This window comes from Rhopilema esculentum, chromosome 15 (genome assembly GCF_057945365.1).
Source record: "Rhopilema esculentum isolate cy_ngs chromosome 15, ASM5794536v1, whole genome shotgun sequence".
In the NCBI taxonomy this organism is placed as follows: Eukaryota; Metazoa; Cnidaria; class Scyphozoa; order Rhizostomeae; family Rhizostomatidae; genus Rhopilema; species Rhopilema esculentum.
The window spans coordinates 5330973-5352455 of NC_142829.1; the positions used below are offsets into that span (position 1 = coordinate 5330973).

Consider the following 21483-nt stretch of genomic DNA (forward strand, 5'->3'; position numbering starts at 1 on the left):
TCATTCAGTACGCTGTTATAAAAGAAACATAGTACAGTTTGACAATTATTGGGAGGGGGGCTCCAGCCCCCGAGCCCTCCGGTTCCGCCGGGCCTGGTATTTAATCATTCGTAAGAGCATTCGAGAGAGCAGTACCTTCCTCGCAACACGTGCCTATGAAATGAAATTTGACAAGTTTAGATGAAGGCACACTTTTTATAAGCAAAATTTGCTGATTTCAATTATATATGTTGAGGTGAATTTTTTCTTGCGGAACCGTCTAAAAATTTAGGTTGAATATCCCGTTTTCACGTTTTCGACTGTGACAAAGCGCCGTTATCTGTGATGTCACGAAGTTCGCAAACACGGAAGCAGTTTCTGGTGGTTCTCGGTAAAAAGACGTTTTCTGGTGGTTAAAAGGGCGTGGCTTAAATTTGTTTGGTTTGTCCCCCCCAGAGCTTAGTGGCTGGCGCCGCCATTGGATGCAATCAAACCGTCTTTATAGGTCTGGAGCAAAGAACCCCAGTTTAAAATAGAATATTCGGGGATAATTTTCAGTTATGTTCTATATCCTATCTTTTGTACCGCATCAAACTGTCCCATGTTGTAAAGTTTCGTTCTACTATACCTACTTTCAGGATAGATATTGTAATAACGCCGTTAGGGGCTTGGGGCAAAGAGCCTCTGTCTAAAAATAGCTAAAGAGGGCAATTTTCAGTTCAGTTGGGCAGTTTCCTATCTTTTTCAGCGTATCAAACCACCCCTATTTGCAAAATTTCATGCTGGTTACACAATTTGCAGAATTGTTTGACTAACAGAACAACCCTGACTTAGCGGTATGGGGTGTTTACTGTGTAGACGGAACCAACTGCAAACTTTGTGACGTCACTGATTCTTATGCTTTGTCACTCGCACACATTGTTTTTAAACCCCAAAATCAAACTTTCCCGTGCATATTTTCGAGTTAATTTTCGCTTTGTATTGCAACGACATGTAGAAGTTTTAATTTCTTACAAAAAAACTATATGTGAAATTTCATTTCATAGGCACTTTAGAAGATGTCCAGTAAACGAAATCGAGGCAGCTTTTGGCGGGAAAACGTATTTTCTGCTTGATTATATCACGTGGGCGTTTATCAAAACGGAATGCCAGCGTTGGATGGAAGAAGGCATTCCAGTCTACTAGGCGGAGATATCATTTGAAATTATCCATCAAAGTCACAATTATGGAAATATAAATTGTTCAAGTCCTCCCTTCATCGTGCTACAAACTAAAACATCCAGCTTGTCAGTTGCTGCCTGGTCAAAATAGAGATTCTGAAATCCTGGTAAAGAATGTTGATAATATTTTGGAATGTTTATATCCTATGTAAGTATTTCCTGCCTGTCCTACTAGAACTCAAAATTTCACGCGAAACTAATTTATTATTAAAGCAACTGTGATATTTATTTGATATTCCTACTCTCTTCATTTCTTCTGGTTTATGATGGATTTCTAAATACAAATGACATTTCTTAATGAAATAGTAATCCACCACTTGAAAAAGAAGAACTTGCTGCCTTACATTCTACGTATTCCAACCTTTAAGATAATGCCGACATGCCACAATAAAAACAATTCATGTCTGGGAAATGGATATCTGTTAAAATTCATTAAACATTGATTTGGAGATTGGAATTAAAAAAAATTCAAATGTAAATATTTTTTAAACAAAGAGGTTCACAAAAGTTTTCTGATGGTTTGCAAAAATATTGTGGCTATCATTTAATTTTATTGTTTTTGTAATTTTGTTGTGATAGTTTTCAGTTGTCATGTAAAAAACAACAATTTATAGATATAATTTCTTAAATGATTTTAAAGAAGTGATAACTCTCTAAATAATTGTCTACTGATAAATTTATTCCAAATTTGTTTCAATCAATAATACATAATTCCAATCATTGCTTTGAGCAAAACAAAATGTATTACCTGGTAAAGAAAGCAACAAATGCTGTCGGGTAAAATTCTTGATTTGTCTCTATAAATGCATTAAATGCAATAATTCGTAATGCAAGCAGCTACCCAGTGATGCCATTGAGGGGGCTCAGGAAGGCCCAGCCCACCTTGTTAAAATTCAAACAGATTGTGGGTGGGGCTCAGCCCCCCATTGACAAGTTAGTCCATATTTAGTTGGACAAATTCTTTTCCATGAATGAGTAATTTCAGTTTGTCTCTGTTATTGAATAGTTTGAATGATTTCTAGACACAACAGTCTTAAACACAAATGCAAGTACTTTGGATGTGGTACGGTGTGGTCATGGGTGTGGCCTTTGAATTTGCCTAAAGCACAGCCCCCCTTCCTCTTTTTACAGGATGGAACCCCTGCAGCTACCTGGTTTTTTTTCATGGAAGTATTAAGGAAGAAATGCTGAATGGGAGGGGGGCAATTGTCAGCAACAGGAAAGGATTGGTTCTTAAAACAAGCAGATAAACAGAGGGGGCAGGGGGCCAGTGGCAGCCTATGTTTTGAAATTTGTTGGGTTTACAGATACAGGTAGCAGGTGACAGTTGACAAGAAGGCATCAGCATTTAATTTTTCAGCACCATACAATTCATGGGAGGTGGGTTGGCTTCTAAGTTAAGCCTTAAGGAAACTTTCAACTGCCTAATCTTCAAGAAAAAGATAATCTATTATGATGGAAAGATAAAATTTGGTTTAAAACAAAAGTTTAATTAAAATGATAATTTTATTCACAGTACAGTGGAATTTTCAACCAGCTGATAGATGCAAGTTATGCGACTAGATTCAAAGGTGATTTCATAAATATGCATGTTTAGAATTCATGTTACATCACTCTGTTAATATATAGCTTCTTTTATTCTATATTTCTATTTGGAGGAAAAATCTATCAAGACTTTATAGTTTTTCTTTTGACGTCCTCTTATTATATTTAGTAGGAATTGGACCATTATATACTTGTTGGAAAATAAACCAATTTTGTATTAATATCTAGGGTGTGCAAGAAAGCTCTACAATTGTTTTAAAGTGCCTATGCAGCAAAATTTACCATTCCAATATTTTAAAAGAAATCTATAGAATCCTTTGCCCTTGTTCTTATACAAAAAACAGAATTCCGATAAGTTAAATGGTTCTTTTTTTTATTGAGTGTCAAAGCATGCACATTTTGCAGTTGCATTGCGGAATTTTATTTTCCGGTGTGACGTCACAGTGATGAGTCGGGGTGAAACTGTTTAGTCAGGCCTGTTAAATCACTTATTGGGTCGAATTGTGCAAATTGTGATACTAGCATGAAACTTTGCAATAAGGGGCAGTTTGATACGCTCCAAAAGATAGGATATGAATCCCGACTGAAAATTGCCCCCTTGTTCTATTTTCAGAGTGCAAGATATGAATAGGAACTATATCACATCCGTTTATGACCAAAGGTACAATTAGGGGGATTGACCGGAGTACCCCAGTCTAAGAATAGATCTTATGGGCAAGATGTAATTTGGGTCTATATCTCATCTTTTTCAGCGTATCAAACTTAGAGTTTTGTGAATTTTTTGTGCTTGTATCACAATTTGCACAATTCTTTTGCTTTTCTTCCCCACTAAAATATATTCTGTACAACCGCAGTTTCCTGATTGTTGTCGACCAGACTCGTCACTTTGACGTCATAAATTGCCCTTGGTTTTCGCAAGTACTACCTAATTTCAAAATCTGATTAAACACACTTTCACTGGTCAAATCATGACAATTTTGGTGTCAAACGTATCAGAAAAAATGGGAAAAAAACAGGACATAAAATTTCGCTGCATAGACACTTTAAGGCATTTAATTTTTCTCTAAATTTTCGACATGCAGTGCCAAAACTTTCATACAAATCATGAGAAAAACTATCATTTTCCCCACCTTTTGAGAGAGCTTGTTCCTTTGCAAAACAGCTTTCTATGGACGTACTTTCCGTCAATTGAAATTTTAAATTAATTTTATTTTTCTCTAACTAATGTTTGGCATTGTTAGGTCATGCTAATTTAAAGCGAATCAGGAAAAGATGATGGGGTGTAAATAACATAACAGGCATTCACATCACATACGGTGAGTTGAACTACTCAAGTTATTCAAGCTTATTGATAACCCAATTGAGACGAATCATCTAATCAGATTTTAAGTATTATTTTAAACGAATATTGTGTTACGTTCTATACGTCTTGAGAAAATGTCATTATGGCCTCATCCAATTTTCTTTTTTCACTATCCACGAGCTATTTCACCTGGTCCGCGAGTCTTTTCCAAACAGGAGAGATTAAGTTTTAGCTGAAAGACTCTGCGAGTTCACCGCTAATTATGTGAGCAAAGTTTCCATTGTTCTTTGATTTGTCTGTGTGAGTTGCTGGTCAAAACAGTCAATTCAGCTCTTCTAAAAGAACCCCGGGTGTGTCTTTTTTCTCAACGAACTTCTTAATCAAATTCCTCTTAAACCAGCTTTTTGGTGAATTCTTTTGCAATTCTTTATTCCCATCTATTATCAAGGAACTCCTCTCTTTTTCATCATTGTTTTCAGTTGACAGTAAACTTCCATTTGAAGAAGAACCACTTTTGTCCTTTGATTTTTTCGCCGCAGAGCGATCTGAACCAGCGCCACAATTTCCCTCATTAGTTATTAAGTTGTGTCTGTCTGCAGTGATGCTGGCGTTATATTCCATTGTATTTTTCGTCGAATCCCTCCCGCCCAACATGTCTCTAGCAGAACGCCTAAAATCTTTGCTATTCCAGTAAAAAATTATTGCAGAAATGATCGCATTGATATTAACCAACACTTTGAGAAAGAAATGCAGATACTGTTCACGGTACAGTTTGTAGCCAATGGAAAAACAACTAACGCAGAGCCATTCCAGCAAATAGTAAACACATGCAGGGCCTACGCAAATGAAATAACTTCCAATGATCAGAGACACTTTCTTTGTTGCGCGGATCCTGCAAATAGCTTTTACTTTCTCTTTTCGGCTTACGCCCTTTTCTCGCAAAGATCTTCTCAACTTTCGCGCATGCTGATAGGCGATACGAATCGTAATTATGTAACCAACAAGGAGCAACGGTAAGGGGATAATGTTCATAACGATGTGCATCGACACGCTCCAAGTTTTCGTTGGCACGTAATGACAAGCTCTGTTTTGCTTTTTTGAAAACAGCGGCACCGAATCAAACGCAATTACGAACATCCAAGTTGCGAAGAGGATTATTTTTATTCGAAAAGTAGTAACAATCTCGTAATAACGCAAGGAGTACGCAAGAGCTATAAGGCGATCCACGTTGCTGGCAAGAAGACTCATAATCGATGCATGGGCGCAAACGAAAAATGAGAAGCGATAAATGTCGCAAATGATCGCTTGCTCATAGTCCCCGAAAGCGTTAATTTTTTTCAACGCGTACGCCGGAAGCGTGAGTGTACCTTGAAGAACGTTTGCGATAAGGAGACTGAGTAGCGGGAAATCGACAGGAGGCTTGTTCTTGCGCTTTTTGATGAATACCATAATGGCAACGAGGTTGAGCGTAAGGATTATAGCTGCTAGGGTAAATAGGCCTACTGCCGTAGGAATCGGTTGCTCGATGAACGGATCGTAGGGTTTAAGTGGAGGCGTCGAGTTTTGTGATTCCTGTAATAAAAAAGTACCGCTCGTAAAAAACGACAAATACTTATTATTCGGTTCGGTAGCATCCGTATTCGTTGTATGTTGATATAATCTTAGAGTTATACCCATTGTTTTGATATATAGTATTGGTTCGAAGTTAAAAAAAGATCACAAGTATACTTTCACTTAATATTGAGCTATGAACAGCGTGTAAATTGAGTTACTGTTTAAATAGGGACCATTGCGAATATGATAAGTGATTCTGATGCTTAGGTGATTGGGTAAAAGGATGATTGAGCTGAAAGTGCTACAATTGACAAACATAAAAATTATCAAGAGGATTAAATGAGTAAGTGACTTCAAATGAATAAGTAAATCAAAAAGCAAATTAAAGTACACACAAGGCACCAATAAGGTTTTTAGTTGTAGTAATGATTTTATCCTAGACGTAGATTGATCAAGTCAGTTACTAAAGCTCAAACGCATCCTTAGTCCACCTAATCAAGTTGCAAGTGGCTCCAAGTTTGCATTCAGAAGTGTAACGTATTCATGGTGGCACGTTCACATTTTCGGTGTTGCATATTCAGCCTTTATGAATTAACTGATTAAAGAAATCATAGCTATTCGCTGTCCTATTAATTAAGGGTAATTTGACAAATTTTTTATGAAAATAGGTCTGGTCATGTCCCGTCATTAAAATATAGATGGAAAATAGGATAGATATATTTTAAGGGCTGAAACAGCACGCCATATCATCACGCCAATAAGATGATATGAAACAGCAGCGTGAAGGAATATATTATTAATTAAACTCTTCGTCTATAGTTTCCATATTTTGCTAGCTGGAGAAGACAAATAGAAAATCAACGCTTGTACAACATTGTGACAAATGATTCCGTGAAACTTGCGGCATAAGGATTACACTAGAAAAGAAGTCTGTATATTCTCAGTGGCTGATTGTTGTTAGAATTTGTTTTCTTTATTCATGTCGGAAGGTTCAATGAAGAATATCGTTTGGTTACCAGTATTATTTGGGAATGAATCAAATTTTTTCTACACTAGCAACCTGAAGAATATTGTCAATAATGTTGACACAAAATATATTCACGGTCACTATTGTCGACCATATTTAAAAGGCAAAGCTACCATCAAATAGTAGCAGTGGCCTGATGTGGTTTACCTGCGTAATTATTTGCGTATGGTATAAGTAATTGCTTTAAAACTGTTGAGGACTTACTTGTGGCATGGCTGCTCGGCTCGTTTATCGTACTTGACTTGTCAACCAGTAAGGCAAAAGCTGTTTAAACAAAAATAGAGATATATTAATTAGCCACATATATTTCTCTCAGTATTCAAGCGTAATGGTAGTCATGGAGATAATCTAGCCTATGTGGCTACTAGCATTTGATCCACCTCAAATGCGCCTCATTGATGAATAACTATTTTGGCCAAAAGCACCCCTTCGATAAAAGTGTAGACATGACCAGGAGGGATACATTGGACAGGGGGTACAGTGATGTTAAGACTTCAAACATTAATACATCAAAATTAAGTTCGTTAATCCAAGCTGGCATCGTCCGCACCCAGTGTCACCCTTTGGTTTCAACCATGTGACCACGAAAGAATACTTGCTGGATTTCAAGTAGATTTCGACATTTTTTGAGGACATCTGTGTTCAGATCTACGATTTTAACAAAAAGACCCCAAATTCAAAATTTGTTATGTATCTGGTCCGATATGTTTTGCAAATTAGTAAGAGCCCATTAAAGTTAGATCACAGCAACTGATGTAGACTGTTGTTTATAATAATAAAATCATTGTAGTCTTGTATTATTGCACCCGACCGTATTATTGCAAAGCCACTGATAATTATTTTTCTGAAAAGGGGAGGCTTTCCAGTCTAAAAGGCGTTACAGGCAATTTTCCCGGGGAAAACGTCTGAGACACCCACAAGCTAGGCTCGCTCCACTCACATTTGCTCCCTTAATGTTGTCACCTTGGCCACGCTTCTTGAGGATATCATACCGGAGGTTGAAGATGGATAATATCGATAAATTGTTGTGCTGTGAGGCTGTGTCCCCGAGCAACTACAACTTAACCCGCAGCACAACGAACTGTTATTTTGCTGTTTCTGAACTCTTTATAATTGTAAACCTGAAGTTTTTAACACAATAGTAACAAGCTTTCTTTAATTTCCATTAAGTTAAGTTTGAAACGTTGGAGTTGTCATTACAAGAAGTTATATACGGGGCTTCAATGGTTTTGGTCAGGTTAAGTCCGTTTAAGTCGTATCTTGGGTAACTCGGTTTTTAACTAAGTTTGATTGACTTTCAGTTTCTATTGGATTTGCCTACTTTATTCAATGTCAAAAATTCGTACGTTGTTCCGGAAAAGTTGGACCACGTCCTTACATGGTCCGACTGTAACGGGATTCAACTGTATTGTATTGCACCCTTTTTTATGAGAACCAGTAAACTCAAGTTCAGGCTGAGTGTTCTTAATTTTTTTATAAATCTGAGGCTTAATTGTTCTTAATATGTTCTTAAATTAATAGGGTGTAAGCAGTGCAATTGCTAGCTTTTTGGCTCTAGGGAGGTGTCCTGGCCTCTTTTGCCAGCACATTGACTGAGATAACCTTCATTTGCCTACAAGTTTGAAAATTCAGCGAAAAAGCACCCACACATGGCAAAAAATATTTGTTATTGAGATAAAACATTGCTTAAAATTACATTTTACAGTAGTTCAGTCTCAGCTTGTTCTTAATCTATTCTTAACTTTTGACCAGTTTTGAGGCTCGTATTCTAATACATCTTTTCTTATAGGAAGCAGAGTGTATTTTCCTAAAATCAACTTTTTGCGAAGTTAGCTTCTAGATTATTACAGAGACCGCAAAAAGAAGCCGTAATGGTAACTGTACTAGTTACGTGTGTTGCCTCTATGGAAACATCCTTCACAGGGATTAAGCTGCACTCAAATTTCCATTTAAATAATACGTCCTTAGCATTTAGTTGTTAAGAAATTTTCACGAAAGAAGTCGATTTAATCAAGCAAACTTTCTTATTTAAAAAGGTATGTTTATGTTTTTACTTCAATCCTTCATCTGATAGAATACGCCACAAAGTGATCTCTCTAAAAGGTAAATAAACCTCACAGTAATTCGAGTGAATCGAGCTTCATTATTTATAAAGCAATGCCTAACCAAATGTAGGTCTTGCAGAAGCGGAGTTTTAAGTTTATATATAAACATTTCTTAAATAAACATTTATCATCAAATATGGTTTTGCAATGTGAAAATGCAAACTGTGATAAAGAATTTTCCAATACAATAAAAAGCTATTTTGTCGACAATAGACTAGCGTCTCCTCTTTTCAAGAAGACATGCTTGGGCCTTCCTAGCTGAATATGAGACAGGGAATCTTCCATTTACCATTTACCTGGGAGGGAAATGGGAAGGGGGAGGGGAGGTAGGGTTGTTGGTTGACAAAAAAACGCCAATACACTCTTTTTACTGTCAGAAAACGCCCCTTTACCAACAAGGAAAGCCAATTTTACACCTAGCAAACGCCCATGACTAACTTTTGGCTACGCAAAGGAATTTACTACGCAAAAAACATTACCCCTCCCCAACATTTTCTCGTAGAATTTAGACGAACTGCGAAACTAATCCTGCTAAGAACTGGGGGGACGTGTCCCCCACTCCCCCTAGCGCTGCTATTTCTACAGTCACCAAAGTTGTCTGTAGAAGTCAGAAGTAATGGAGCTGTTTCGTTCCCCCCTCTCACTCTTAGCATACCCCGCATCTGTTTCGAAGTATTCATGAAACTTGTTATAAAAACAACTACCAGCCATCCCGAAAAAACTTTCTGTACTCGAAGCAAATCCACGAAGAAAAATTAACGTTGAAAAAATTCAGAACTCCGAAGTTTCCTTATTTTCCATCAATATGATTGACTTGTTATCATAAAACTACAGACGCAGACATTAAAAATTTATTTATCATGCAAATCCTTCACAAGAGACTCGAAAACTTATCTTCCGTAATGAAATAAAATACTAAAACATGGAACACCATTCTAAGCATGAAAAATTAAATAGCGGACCGCAAATGGTAAAATTTAATGAAACTCTTAGTGATTGCGGAAAATTGCTTTACTCAATATCGACCTTTGAATATTATAGAAATGAGTTTGAAAAAATGAGTTTAAACATAAATGAATTCTACATGAATTAAACCAATGAACCCCCCCTCTCCAAAATTTCAAACTAACGGTCACTGTCAGTCACTTCAAAGGAATTCTTTCAATAATAATAAGCCATTCAAATATTTTCTCAACCTCGGTATAAATGCTAAATATTTCAACCTCATCAAAATCGTACAAATTCGTATCTTTGTTGCTGCCCTAAACAGAAATGAGAGACCATAGACGATCAGGTTTCAATCATGACCATCATAAATCGTGGTGCTTCTGCTACTTGGAATTCACGTTATTCTTAAGCAATACAAAAAACAATCTTGAATATATTTATTCAAATGAAATATCGTCGGACTGTTACCATAGAGGTTCCTGTTTCTCGTTCTCAGCCTTTTTCCTTTCTTGCGCTCTCAATCCGCCCGGAAACCAGCAATGTCTCTTATCATTTATCAGTAACATAATAACACATGGTTTGAATAAGTCGGATTCTTCTCCAGTACTCCTCCGCAGCATCCAAGCGAAAACCATTGCTGCCTCTTCAATAGCAGGTTATTTATGTAAATTCAAGGTAGTGCAATTTTTTTCAGCAACCTTTTCAGTATGCAAACAACCGCAGAGTTCAGAATTGATTACGTTGATTTTTGCATTGCTTTGGCATACTCACTAATAAAACTCCAGGCAAACTCGTAGAGGTAACGGTTTGCTGCCACTTAAAAATACATCGCGAAATGGCTTCAAATCTGCTTGATATGCAGGTGCAATGTTTTAGGACAATGTTTCTTATTTTATCAAACAGACTTTTCTCATTTTAAAAACCCGATGTCATAGTATTTGTTGCTTGAAACAAACTATCAATGCCTTCATGGGCGTTATCTAGCTTTGGTGTTCTGGTGTTAGCGACTCAATTCAGCTGCTAAACAAAAACCACACATTTTTACTCGATTTAGAAGGCATCATGGACGTGAAAGTGAAAAGTTGAGTTTAATACACTGTAACTTGTTAAAACTGTTTATTTTGTACATGCCAGGTGCTTTGGATTTCTTTAGTTAAAGTGTTTGAATTACTTTCAAAAATTAGCTTCTTGTGATATTCCTGATGTGTAAACGCGCGGATAAAGAGGAAAACAGGAACGGCCTCGCCAAAAATCGAACACAGGTGCAGCAAAAGTGCCAGGGCTGAACTAAAATTCTTAAAATCTTCACTGTGGTTCCTTCTTGCTGTTTTATTGGAGAGCTAGGGAGGGTCGAGAGCAAATAGAACTCTTTTTTAAGTTATACAGAAATTACAGTTGTAAAGTCAGGGCCTTCCGCACTCGATGCCCCTCTCTTCTGACAGCGGGCATAAGATTGCTGGCAACGTAGAGCAGGATGGCTGCAGTCTTATGCCCGTCGCATTTTATAAACTTTTTGTTAAAAATGCAAAATCTAATCTTTTCTCAACGCTCCATGGTATCTGGACTGGTGGTAACTTAGCATTGCCACTTATTGCTAGATGTTGTTGATTTCACATTGGTTTCAAGTTTAAAACGATATGGTGAATTTTTGACTTTAGAAGCACTTCAAGCAGCTGCTCAAAAATCCATCCTTAACAGAAGGGGTGGAAATAATTCTTGCCAACGATTAGGCAAATATGTCCCGTTTCTCGTCATTTTATTTTACTTCTTCGTTTTTTAAAACTTAGCTCGTCAGCATTTGGTATAAAAGAAACCCTTTTCATTCAGTCATTCAGTGAAACAATCAGCGAAAAATCTTAAAAACTGAGTACTTACCCTATGCTTGATTTCTCATTAAAATATTGTGTTATCCGAAAGAACAACGTAACTTAGTCTGATAGGCTCTTTCAGTAATTTTGATGATGTGGTTTGGTTCTAGAACGTATCATCAGAGCCAAAACAACAGTAATACTTGAGTATACTGGATGTCTTTACACTGGGGATATCACAGTTCATATTAATGTTGAGGTGTGTAAGTAATTTGCCTTGTTAAATCACCCATTGACGAATAATTCGAGGCATAACTACGCCTTTTTCTAAGACAAAACACTCTTAAAGGAGACAAATCGTTATAATAAATGGGAGTTATTATTAACAGCGTCAAATTTGCAACAGAGCTAAATGCATTCATAAAATACGTAATTAAGACCGCGTATTGTGTACAAAGGGTGCAAATACATTGCGAAATGTCAATGTAAGGCGTTTGCTCAAAGTCAACTAGAGGGCGCATGTTGGAATTTTCATAGACACATTAGACACATTTTTTGCCTAAAATGTCAATCCGCAATTTTACATTCCATCAGGGCCGTAAATCTGTCATGTCAATTGGGGGGGTCAGCAGAGCAAATGAATATGAAGTGTGCAGTGGGTCATGGCACCACCAAGCGCTTTACAGTATGTGTTATGGAAACTGCTTGAGCGGCAAACGACTTAAAAAACAAAAAGAAAGATTATTAGATTTTGGTTTATGGCCCTTGCCAAAAATGCAAAAATTTACCAATGAATCACCAGTGAAACCACTTTTTATTCGGTTATAGCCGCCCACTTTCTTTAGACCCCCCCCACTTTTCTCAACGCTCGGCGGTGCCTGGTTATATTAGTACTTTGTTTTGAATTTACACGACATGTTCCCAGGTACCTTGGAAGAATTTCAAAGATGAAGGGCACAGGTAGGAAGAAGCCATTTATTTCAAAACAGGACATTTTTCCAAATCTACCATAAAGGCTGTTGAAAAAGAGGTATTTTGAATATGTGAAACTCCCAAATAAAAAGGGAAATTCCAGCAAGTGAATATTCCAAGATTTTGGGACACGCGCCTCTGGTACGGCCCTAGGTCCTACATGTGACAAGAACTAACTTTGACAGTATTATTTGCGATCTCAAATTAAGCGAAACCAGCTTGAGGTAAACTCTTTCTGATTCTGAGTGGCATGGAAAAATAGTTTTCCTTTAGATGGGCGATATACGAACCACACAAATTCTAATGGCAACTACATACTGTTAGGGCACTTTGTCTCCTTGCAGACAAACAAAAATGTTATTATAGGTTTGTGTAAATGGCAAAAAGGGTGTTTTCAGATTTTAGATTGAGGCCTATCGTAAGTTTGGTGGTGCTCATTTTAATAGTTAATATAACGTAATCCAGAAATATTACCTTCTATGCATAGACGAGGGAAACATATAAAAGGTGGGGGGAAGGGTACAAGTAGGCGAAAAGGGCACCTCCGTGACCTGCAAATAGGTATAGCTAGTTCTGAAAATTGGTGGCACATAGCCTTCTGCACCCCCCCCCCCCCCCGGCGGCTCCTACGTCTATATGCCTCTTTGGGACTTGTCTTCTGCATCAAGAGTCCATGGCTAAACTTAGCACATAATAGAGATCTCAGTCTTATCTCAAACCCAGAAATTATCCGATTCGTCTTATCCGAAAATTTCTCAAAATTCGGGCAGAAAATGCCGGACCTTTCTTTCACACAAACATGCAAATTTTCATATCAAAAACAAGCGCCAAAAGTGTTCTTTAACCCCCGTGCGTGGTGCTCCAAGACAAAACAGATAGTTTAAAAAAATGTTTCGTATGCTTATATTTTGCTCCAGGGATTCAGCGATTCCCTTGAAAGATTGCCTTCAACAGCTTTGCAGCTTTTTGTTCTTGCATTAGTGACATAAAACCCACTGGTTGTCAAAGAAGTTTGTATCTCGTATCTTCTCTCTATGCATACGTATGTCAGATATTTCAGTTTATGCCCCCCCCTCCCCCCTCCCCCCCCCCCCGCACCGTAAATTCATCTGTTTTTAAGGAGCCTTCTGAGGCTGGAGTGTTTTTAATTTGTTCTTAACTTCAACCAGCTTTTAGGCTTGTGTTCAAATATTTCCTATAAAAAAGAGTGTAGTGGTCTACCAAACAGTTTATAGTGTGGAGTTGTAGAAAAATTATTGTTGAAATAAGAACAACTTAATAACAACTGAGCAAGAACATCGAGCCTCGAGTAAAAGTTATCTGGTTCTTATCAATGATATAGAAGCGCCCAAGGCGCTAGATGTCTAACTTGGCATAATTGCCCATGGAGCTGGTGGGGCAAAATCACTCAAGCGGTAAAAGGGCAAAAAGACGATCACGCATAAGGGCTCAGTATGGGAAATTGCAAGAAGGACGAAGGAAAACCAATATTTTCGAAAATCGGCATAAATTTGAAAGTTTAGCTATACTGTATCAGCTTGCCATATTCATTTCAAAGCTATCATAGAAGGTTGCTTTTCCAGGTAGATTTTTTTCACTTCCTGTTTGTGCTCATGCGGGTCCCAGCTATAGTATTACTCCTCAAAGTGAGAGCAGAAAGGAAGGCGGTGCCCTCAGCGAGGGCCTCAGCCTAAAATTGACAAACATTAAGAGGCATTGTAAGTTATAAAAAGGACACTTGACGTTTGATTATCATCTTGACGTGGACGTTCATCATGTGTCTCTGTCTCTTCGGCGGAAACATTTTTATACGTAGCACTCACGGCCCACTCTACGAATTTTAAAATGGGGGGCTAAGGCTAGCTAAAGCAGTGGGTGAAGGCTTCCTTCCCCTTTTACTGCACCATTAAAACTATTCGCTTCGCAAAAACGTGGAGGGGCCGTGTCCTCCCCATTACATTGACAACGTATACATTGCCTGGGCCAGTGCCTTTACGAACGCCCGCAGCAAGAAATATTTTTAAAAAATATTAAAACCCTATTTATTAAAACAATTTATAGCTTAAAGCCTTCGAAATGAATATGGCAAGCTGATACAGTATAGCTGAACTTTCAAATTTATGCCGATTTTCGAAAATATTGGTTTTCCTTTGTCCTCCTTGCAATTTCCCGTACTGAGCCCTTAAGCCACAGTCAAACGCATCCAACATTTCATCCAACATGCAGAAAAGCAATGTTGGATGAAATGTTGGATGCGTTTGACCACCCGCTTAAAAATAACAGCGAACTTTCTAATTTTTTGGGAATAAATGTTGGATGAAATGTTGGATGCGTTTGACCGGGGCTTTATGCAGGATCGTCGTTTTGCCAGTATTTCCGCTAGAGTGATTTTGCCTCAGCTGAAAACATCATTGGTTCTTATGTAAAAAGTGTAGTTCACAATAAAAGCATTGCTGCAAATGTCTAGACCTGACAAAGATCAATATGACAAATGCCGCCCATCCAAAAATACCATAATCAACCCAGTTTTGTATTCTTCATCAACGTCTTGCTGAGTCTTAGAGTGGATCAAAATATAGGGCAAAATAAATTAGCATGGATGTGTTAACAGTAATGACGGGGAAGAAACACACAGGCGTCCTGACAATGAAATACTGAACTGAAGTCAAATTGAAGAAATTTCTTGATGCAATGCAACGGGTTTAGCAGGTTAGCAACGAAGGCTTCTTACAGCATGTAAAACCTTTGCAAAATCTGCCCGTCCCCCTGTTTTACTTGACATACAGAATGTTCTATATGTGTATTAAACAATCTATGAACCTACCAACAGTACTTGTTGAATCAAGCCTTCAACTATGCTGTGTCCATCAACTTGCAAAATCGTAGACAAAAACCCTCACGGCATTACCAAATCCTGAGCATCTGTTTTGAAAACGTAATAGCATTATCTCTCATTATCTCGCAGTTTGTTTTTTGCCTCTGACAATCACTGGCTTTTGTTGTGTATTTGTGACGTCAAAGCGGAAGTTTGGATTGACCAGGACAAGAAATGATTGGGAAAAAATACAAACTTTCATCTGTGGGGTATTTTTTTATACTATGACAAGAAATGAAAGAATATTTTTGTTTATTCAAGATTGTTTACGATGCTCAATTTGATTTGCGTTGATTACGAGACTCAATTTTGACTATAATCAGGTGCAAAGTTGAAAGTTCTTTGACCTGCCGGAGCAGATGAAAAATTACGCAGGGTTGGAATAGCCTGAAAAGTACTTTGTGTGAATAAAGATAAAGACATTTCCCTCTGTACTTCTTGGGATTAGGAATTGGAAATAGATGAAAGGCATTAAGAAGACCCTCTGGATGGTATTCTTGTATTTAGTATTATGATATATTTATATCATAAATAAAAATTTGCAAAAATATATGTTTCGTGCAAATAGAAAATAAGATACCAAGATATGTTTTCATCCATGCTTATCTTTAAGAGCACTTGGCCCTGTCATCTTTGCGTTTCTTAATTTTCCCATAATTTCAGCATCGCGTGTTGCTTCTTTGTTTCATATTTTTGTAATCGAATTTCCTTAGCGTAGTAGTTTGTCTGTCTGATAAAGTAATCTAAGCCTCTGTCCAGATTTTCGCTAATCGCTTTCTGTTGTTCAATTGATATTATTTTATTTGTTAGTTTTTGTTTCCAATTTCAATTTATTTTTCAGTTGCTACTTTATTTCTTGAGTTTTGTTGAATTTCAGCCTGCCTTGATTCATATGTTGCTCTTATTTAATTTTTGGGCAAATTTCTGCATGATTTTTCTTATAAGGGTTGTTCTTTTAAAAACGTGTAGTCAAATATTCCTGCCCTGTGTGCGTGCGTTCGATTGTGAAATGGTCGTGCAATGTAACGTCACAGAAAGGGGACATATCGTAGTGTTATGTAAATTGATATTTGCTTTTCACGTGGCATGCTACGAGTTTTTTGTGGAAAATAAGAAAGACCCTTGATTTCCACAGGGCGAATTTCGCGGCGAATCGCTGATGAAGGCATCGAGGCATGCGCAGTTTTGATTTTGCATTTGATTTGCAAGAAAACAATCTTGGAACATTCTCCATGCGTGCAGTTCTGAAAATGGGCGCTTTAAAGTTGAGTTTTGGCGGAAATTATTATATAATTTCGCAGTGAATTCGCAGTCTCGTGGAAATCAAAAGACAATTTCGATGCGAAATTCGCCTCGTGGAAATCAGCCTTTAAACCTGATTCACACATGTCAAGCAAGAGCTGAAGCAAGCGTAGTAGGCATGCGCAGTTAAAACTTTTTGAATGAAGCAAGGAATAAAGCAAAATGTGAAGTAAGCGGTTCAAACACGCGCAAGCAAATTTATAAAATCTGATGTAAAAGTATAGTTTTCCCTGATTGCCTTCAGGCGAATCATACATAAACAACGAGGTGGTCTATGATATAACCTCATAAAAGTTCGTAGAAAACGGGATTTTACTGATCCAGCTCGCAAGGAAGTACACTCGTAAACCATAGTGTAATCCGGGTCAAGTCACTTGAAGCTTCAAGATCAATAAGCCTGTTAAATAAACACAGCCGTACATTGGATACATCGATGTGCCATGCGATACTGTAAACGAGACATGTGACCACAACCGCAAAGCAATTATAATCGGCTTAACAGGTCAAGAGATTTTCAGGCCTCAAAATAAAAGTTCTGAAAAAGAAATTATGGAAACCTTCGTTTACATGGGATATTTTCCATTTTCAAAATTTCTGTTTGTTTCAAATTTGTTGTCATTGTGTGCCTTAAAAGTTCAGCTACTTGAATGTGAAAAGGGATGTTTTCATCCAGAAAACGTTCACCGAAACCTTAATTTGGTTGTTTCAATTTCAATTTCAATTACGGCCAGTTTCAATTTAAACGAAAGTGTTCGATAATCCGGGTCGACAGAACAGTTTCCACTTGCCTGTTGACCGCTCTCGACCGACATCGATTGTCAGGCTGCGAGTATGTTTGGTATGGAAGTTTGTAATCACATTTTGCTGCATGCCCTGCTTCATCCAAAAAGTTTTTACTGCGCATGCCTACTTCGCTTGCTTCAGCTTTTGCTTCACACTTATGAACCAGGCTTAAAAAGTAGCTAGGAGGTTTTCTTTTATGTGGTCACCTTTCTAATTGAGGAAAAAATCCACCCATTTAAACGCGGCCAAAAAAACTATGCCTAATATTTACATTTTTTATTTGTTAGAGCTTAATGAAAAATAAGATGGATAGCAATGGAAAGCAACACCCTACCCTCATCTATGAGGAGCCGTCTTCAACTTTTTAACAGAAAATCTTTCTAGAAAAAGATTTTTGGTCAAAAGACTAGACATTGGCCAAAATTTGAAAAAAAGTTGAGATTTTTCAAATGAAACTTTTCATCTAGAATTCCAGTTGAAACTACAATTACAAATCTCACTATAACATAGGTGATTTGTATCTGGCGAGCCTGTTTCCACAAAATAAAACTAATACAATCGTAGTAATGAAGAAAAACGTTAAAATGAGATATATAGCGTTTCTGTTGATGATCAATTGGCAAAGAGTCGCAAATGTCGATGGAAAAACTACAGGAGTTACCAAAAAGCAAGTGAACTGATGAAAATTTTGACAAAAGACACTGATTTAAACTGACGTTTTAAGTCAGGTATGAGGGTGGCAAATTTATCTGACTTTCTGTTTGTATTGCAGTTGAGATTTGTTTCTAAGCTTATTGTTAGATTTAAAACGTACTGACATTTTCCCTTGGTTTTGAGAAGTGAGTCAGGACGCAGTTGGTCTCCAGTTATGATAGAAGGGGAAAGAAAGCCTAGTTAATTCACATAGAGAAAAGATCCATTGCTGTGAAAAAAGTGGCTAGAAAATTTAATGCAGAATTATGGCACCACGTGTAGCGGCTTTGGTCGAGGTACACTTTGCGTCCAGCACACAACGTACAGATAACAATAATAATAATTTTTTTAAACATCTCACTTTTATTGAATATATTTTAAATTTACAACTATACGACTATACGACTAGCTTTTACAAGCATCTTATAAATGTCTTATCTGCAACACTATTACTAACAATATTTAGATTTTGTAGTATTTTACTTTCGTAATGCGAGACAAAAAGAAGTTCAAAGTTAATCATGAACAAACGCGTCTTGGCGTTGCGATGCTCGACAGTAATATTAATAATAACAAGAATAATAATAATAATAATAGTAATAATAATAATCTTATTCGCTGTCAATCCTGCTTAAACCTGAACCGTTATTTCATTTCTAATAGCGATTCTGCCATCGGGCAACACCTTTTAGACGACCCCCTCTGTATTAAAAGTTCAAGTGACCCCCCTGGGTCCAATACCAGGGGAGCATCATTGATCAACATGATGAATAGGAATGACCCAATGATTGAACCTTGAGGCACCCCATATGTCATTAGTTCAGTTTAAAGTGGTATTTATTTATCGCGAGTTTTCAATTCCAGCAAGCCTTTTTTTACTGAAATACATTCAAATCCAGTACAGGAAAAAACAAATGATAACAAAAGAACTTCAAGGCATCTGATCGTGTAAAAGGGGCATTCGATTCGACAAATCTGAAGCAAAACTAGATTCGACATAATCGAATTCGACAAAATCTGACCGTGTAAGAGCGGCAGGTTCTATCAAATCTTTTTCAAGCCTTTTTAACCCTCTAAGTTCACACTGCTCCGGATTCCAATGAAAACGGATAAAAAAGTATCCGTTTTCACCTTGCATTCACACTGCTCCACCTTAAAAACGGAGACTTTTGAAAACGCACTTTGAAAACGGAGACTTTTGAAAACGGAGACTTTCGAAAACGCAATTCGCAGTGTGAACGCCGAAAACGGATACTTTAGAAAATGATAACAACAACAACAATACAGCAAGATGCTTAGATCGCGCCAATTTGAACAACTTTTCTTAACATGGCTGATTCACTCGAGGTTATTACACTACTTGGAGGAATATTAGTGGCAGTGACTTGATTGAAAAGTTTATTAGCAAGGTCTGTAAACCAGTTCGTGGCGCTTTCCTTTTTATCCAGAGCGGAGCAATGTGAACGCTTCATCTTTTTCACACCGTTGTCAAATGTATCCAGAACAGTGTGAATAGGTAAAACAGATCGATATGAAAACAGATAAAAACGAATACGGAGCAATGTGAACATTGCCTAAGCAGTGTCGTCTAGATGAATTTATGGTAAGAAAGAGTGGTAAGTTTTTGATAAGTATGCCGGGCATGTTTTGTTGACCACAAAGTTATCGTCTGTGACGCACGAAAATCACTCTCTTCGCACTGTGCTCGTAACTGTATTAAAATACAACATGAATCGCATGAAAGATGCTATCCCTCTTGCAAATACTGTACACCTTCGTATGAATTTCATCAGGACATCAAATTTATTGAAGTTTATTTCCTCTCAATGGTTTTAAGATCGATCAAAATAAAGAGAAATAACCAGTTACCTGTAGAGCTGTAAATACATTCTGTCGAACGGTTTGCTTCCCCTCGCGAAACGTTATAATCAACAAGATAGATGGCGGAGGGCCTTTTAAGCCTATAGGAAGACAATGGAGCATTTGTGGAAAAGCAGTTACCTGTTCTTATCGAGGGAATACGGAAATCCTTTTTACTAATGAAAGTTATACTATTGTTCAAAAAAGTCAGGGCAAAGAATAGAAATTTCTATTCTGTGGTCAGGGAGTAACTCACATCATACTACGAGTGACTAAAATATTCCAGGGGGTAACAGGCTACTACGACAGATCAGTTTAAAGCTCTCTGATTACGGGCGCGGCAATACGGCAAATTCTGGAACATATCTACACTTGGTACATGAGCCTAAAAATTTGAAAGAGGAGGAGGATTTTAGTTTCCTAGGTTTATGTACCCAAGATAGCATGTATCAGGCAAGGATCCGGCAGACCATTAAAGCTGGCAGAGATCGTTTCTTTTGCATAAACTTCTACGCAAATCCTTTAGTTACCTAGCTGGCGTAACCTTTTTTAACATACTCTTTGAACGTTGTTGCAAATTTTATAAAAAAAGTGTTGCGGGCTGAGCATTTAAAAAGTTATTAACATAACCCTCGGGATATTAAGTAATAGCGTACACACTTTTTTATAAGGATACTTAATTTTTTGCCAAGCCTCAATATTCTTAAAAATTTTCGATTTTCAGCCTAAGATTATTCTTGAATTATTCTTGCCCAATACAAGGTGCAAATTCGCCTTAAATTATTAAATCTTTTCTGATGTGTTGCTTCATCATAATTGTCAAAGTGACAAATGTTTTGCTTTGGGAGAAAACTCAGATTAGGGAAAAATTTTATTCTTGATGAAATTGAGCCAGGCATTATTCTTAAATTATTCTTAAATTTTAGCAATTTTGAGCCTCAATATTCTTTATTCTTATAAAAAAAGTGTATAGTAGGCTAGGCGCATTTGGGTGATCTTCCACCGCATTTCAAAAAATTTCTTTACGCATTTCCAAGCGCGTTCCCCGCGCACTACAAGTAACTGAAGGCTCGGCGGGCCAGAAGCTCGAGTGTTAAAAACATAAGAACATCGAAACCAGGGGCACCGGAACAATTCAGTAAAAGGGCATTTGAAATATAATTCCATGCCTCTACTTATTCTTAATAAGAAACTAAGCTCACGATTAGTAATCAACTACTTATTTTTTTTCTTGATTTTATGTTGAAAACGATTTTTTAAGGTTTTACTCAAATACCAAGTGCCAAAAAGCTAAATTTAGAAACACAAAACGAAACGTTACGGAGCGGAACTTTAACTCCTGGATTCCAAGGAACGGAACATAAACTTTCTGATTCGGAAGTAGATTAAACATCCTCTTTCAAAACACTTAAATGTGCACTAAAAATAATTTTTTTTGAATATTTTATCAATCAGAGTTTTTTACTTTGTTTTAAGTACTGTTATTATACTAAGCATATATTTTGAAAA

At 37.2% G+C, this 21483-nt stretch overlaps 1 protein-coding gene across 4 annotated transcripts; it reads right to left on the reverse strand.

Annotated features, from left to right (window-relative positions):
* Positions 1-1806: 1806 nt before the first annotated feature.
* LOC135685667 (melanocortin receptor 5) lies at positions 1807-20643 on the reverse strand. Of its 4 annotated transcripts, XM_089112648.1 has the most exons (4): positions 19984-20642; positions 15286-15383; positions 6833-6892; positions 1807-5619 (listed from the first exon to the last, which is right to left on the reverse strand). In XM_089112648.1, the coding sequence occupies exons 3-4, from the start codon at positions 6839-6841 to the stop codon at positions 4369-4371; spliced, it is 1260 nt and encodes a 419-aa protein (XP_088968774.1). In that variant the 5' UTR covers positions 6842-6892; positions 15286-15383; positions 19984-20642; the 3' UTR covers positions 1807-4368. The 4 variants fall into 4 exon arrangements, with proteins under 4 accessions (XP_088968774.1, XP_065057738.2, XP_065057736.2 ...); XM_065201666.2 differs by lacking the exon at positions 15286-15383 and having other exon boundaries at positions 19984-20643; XM_065201664.2 differs by lacking the exon at positions 19984-20642 and having other exon boundaries at positions 15286-19971.
* Positions 20644-21483: the final 840 nt, after the last annotated feature.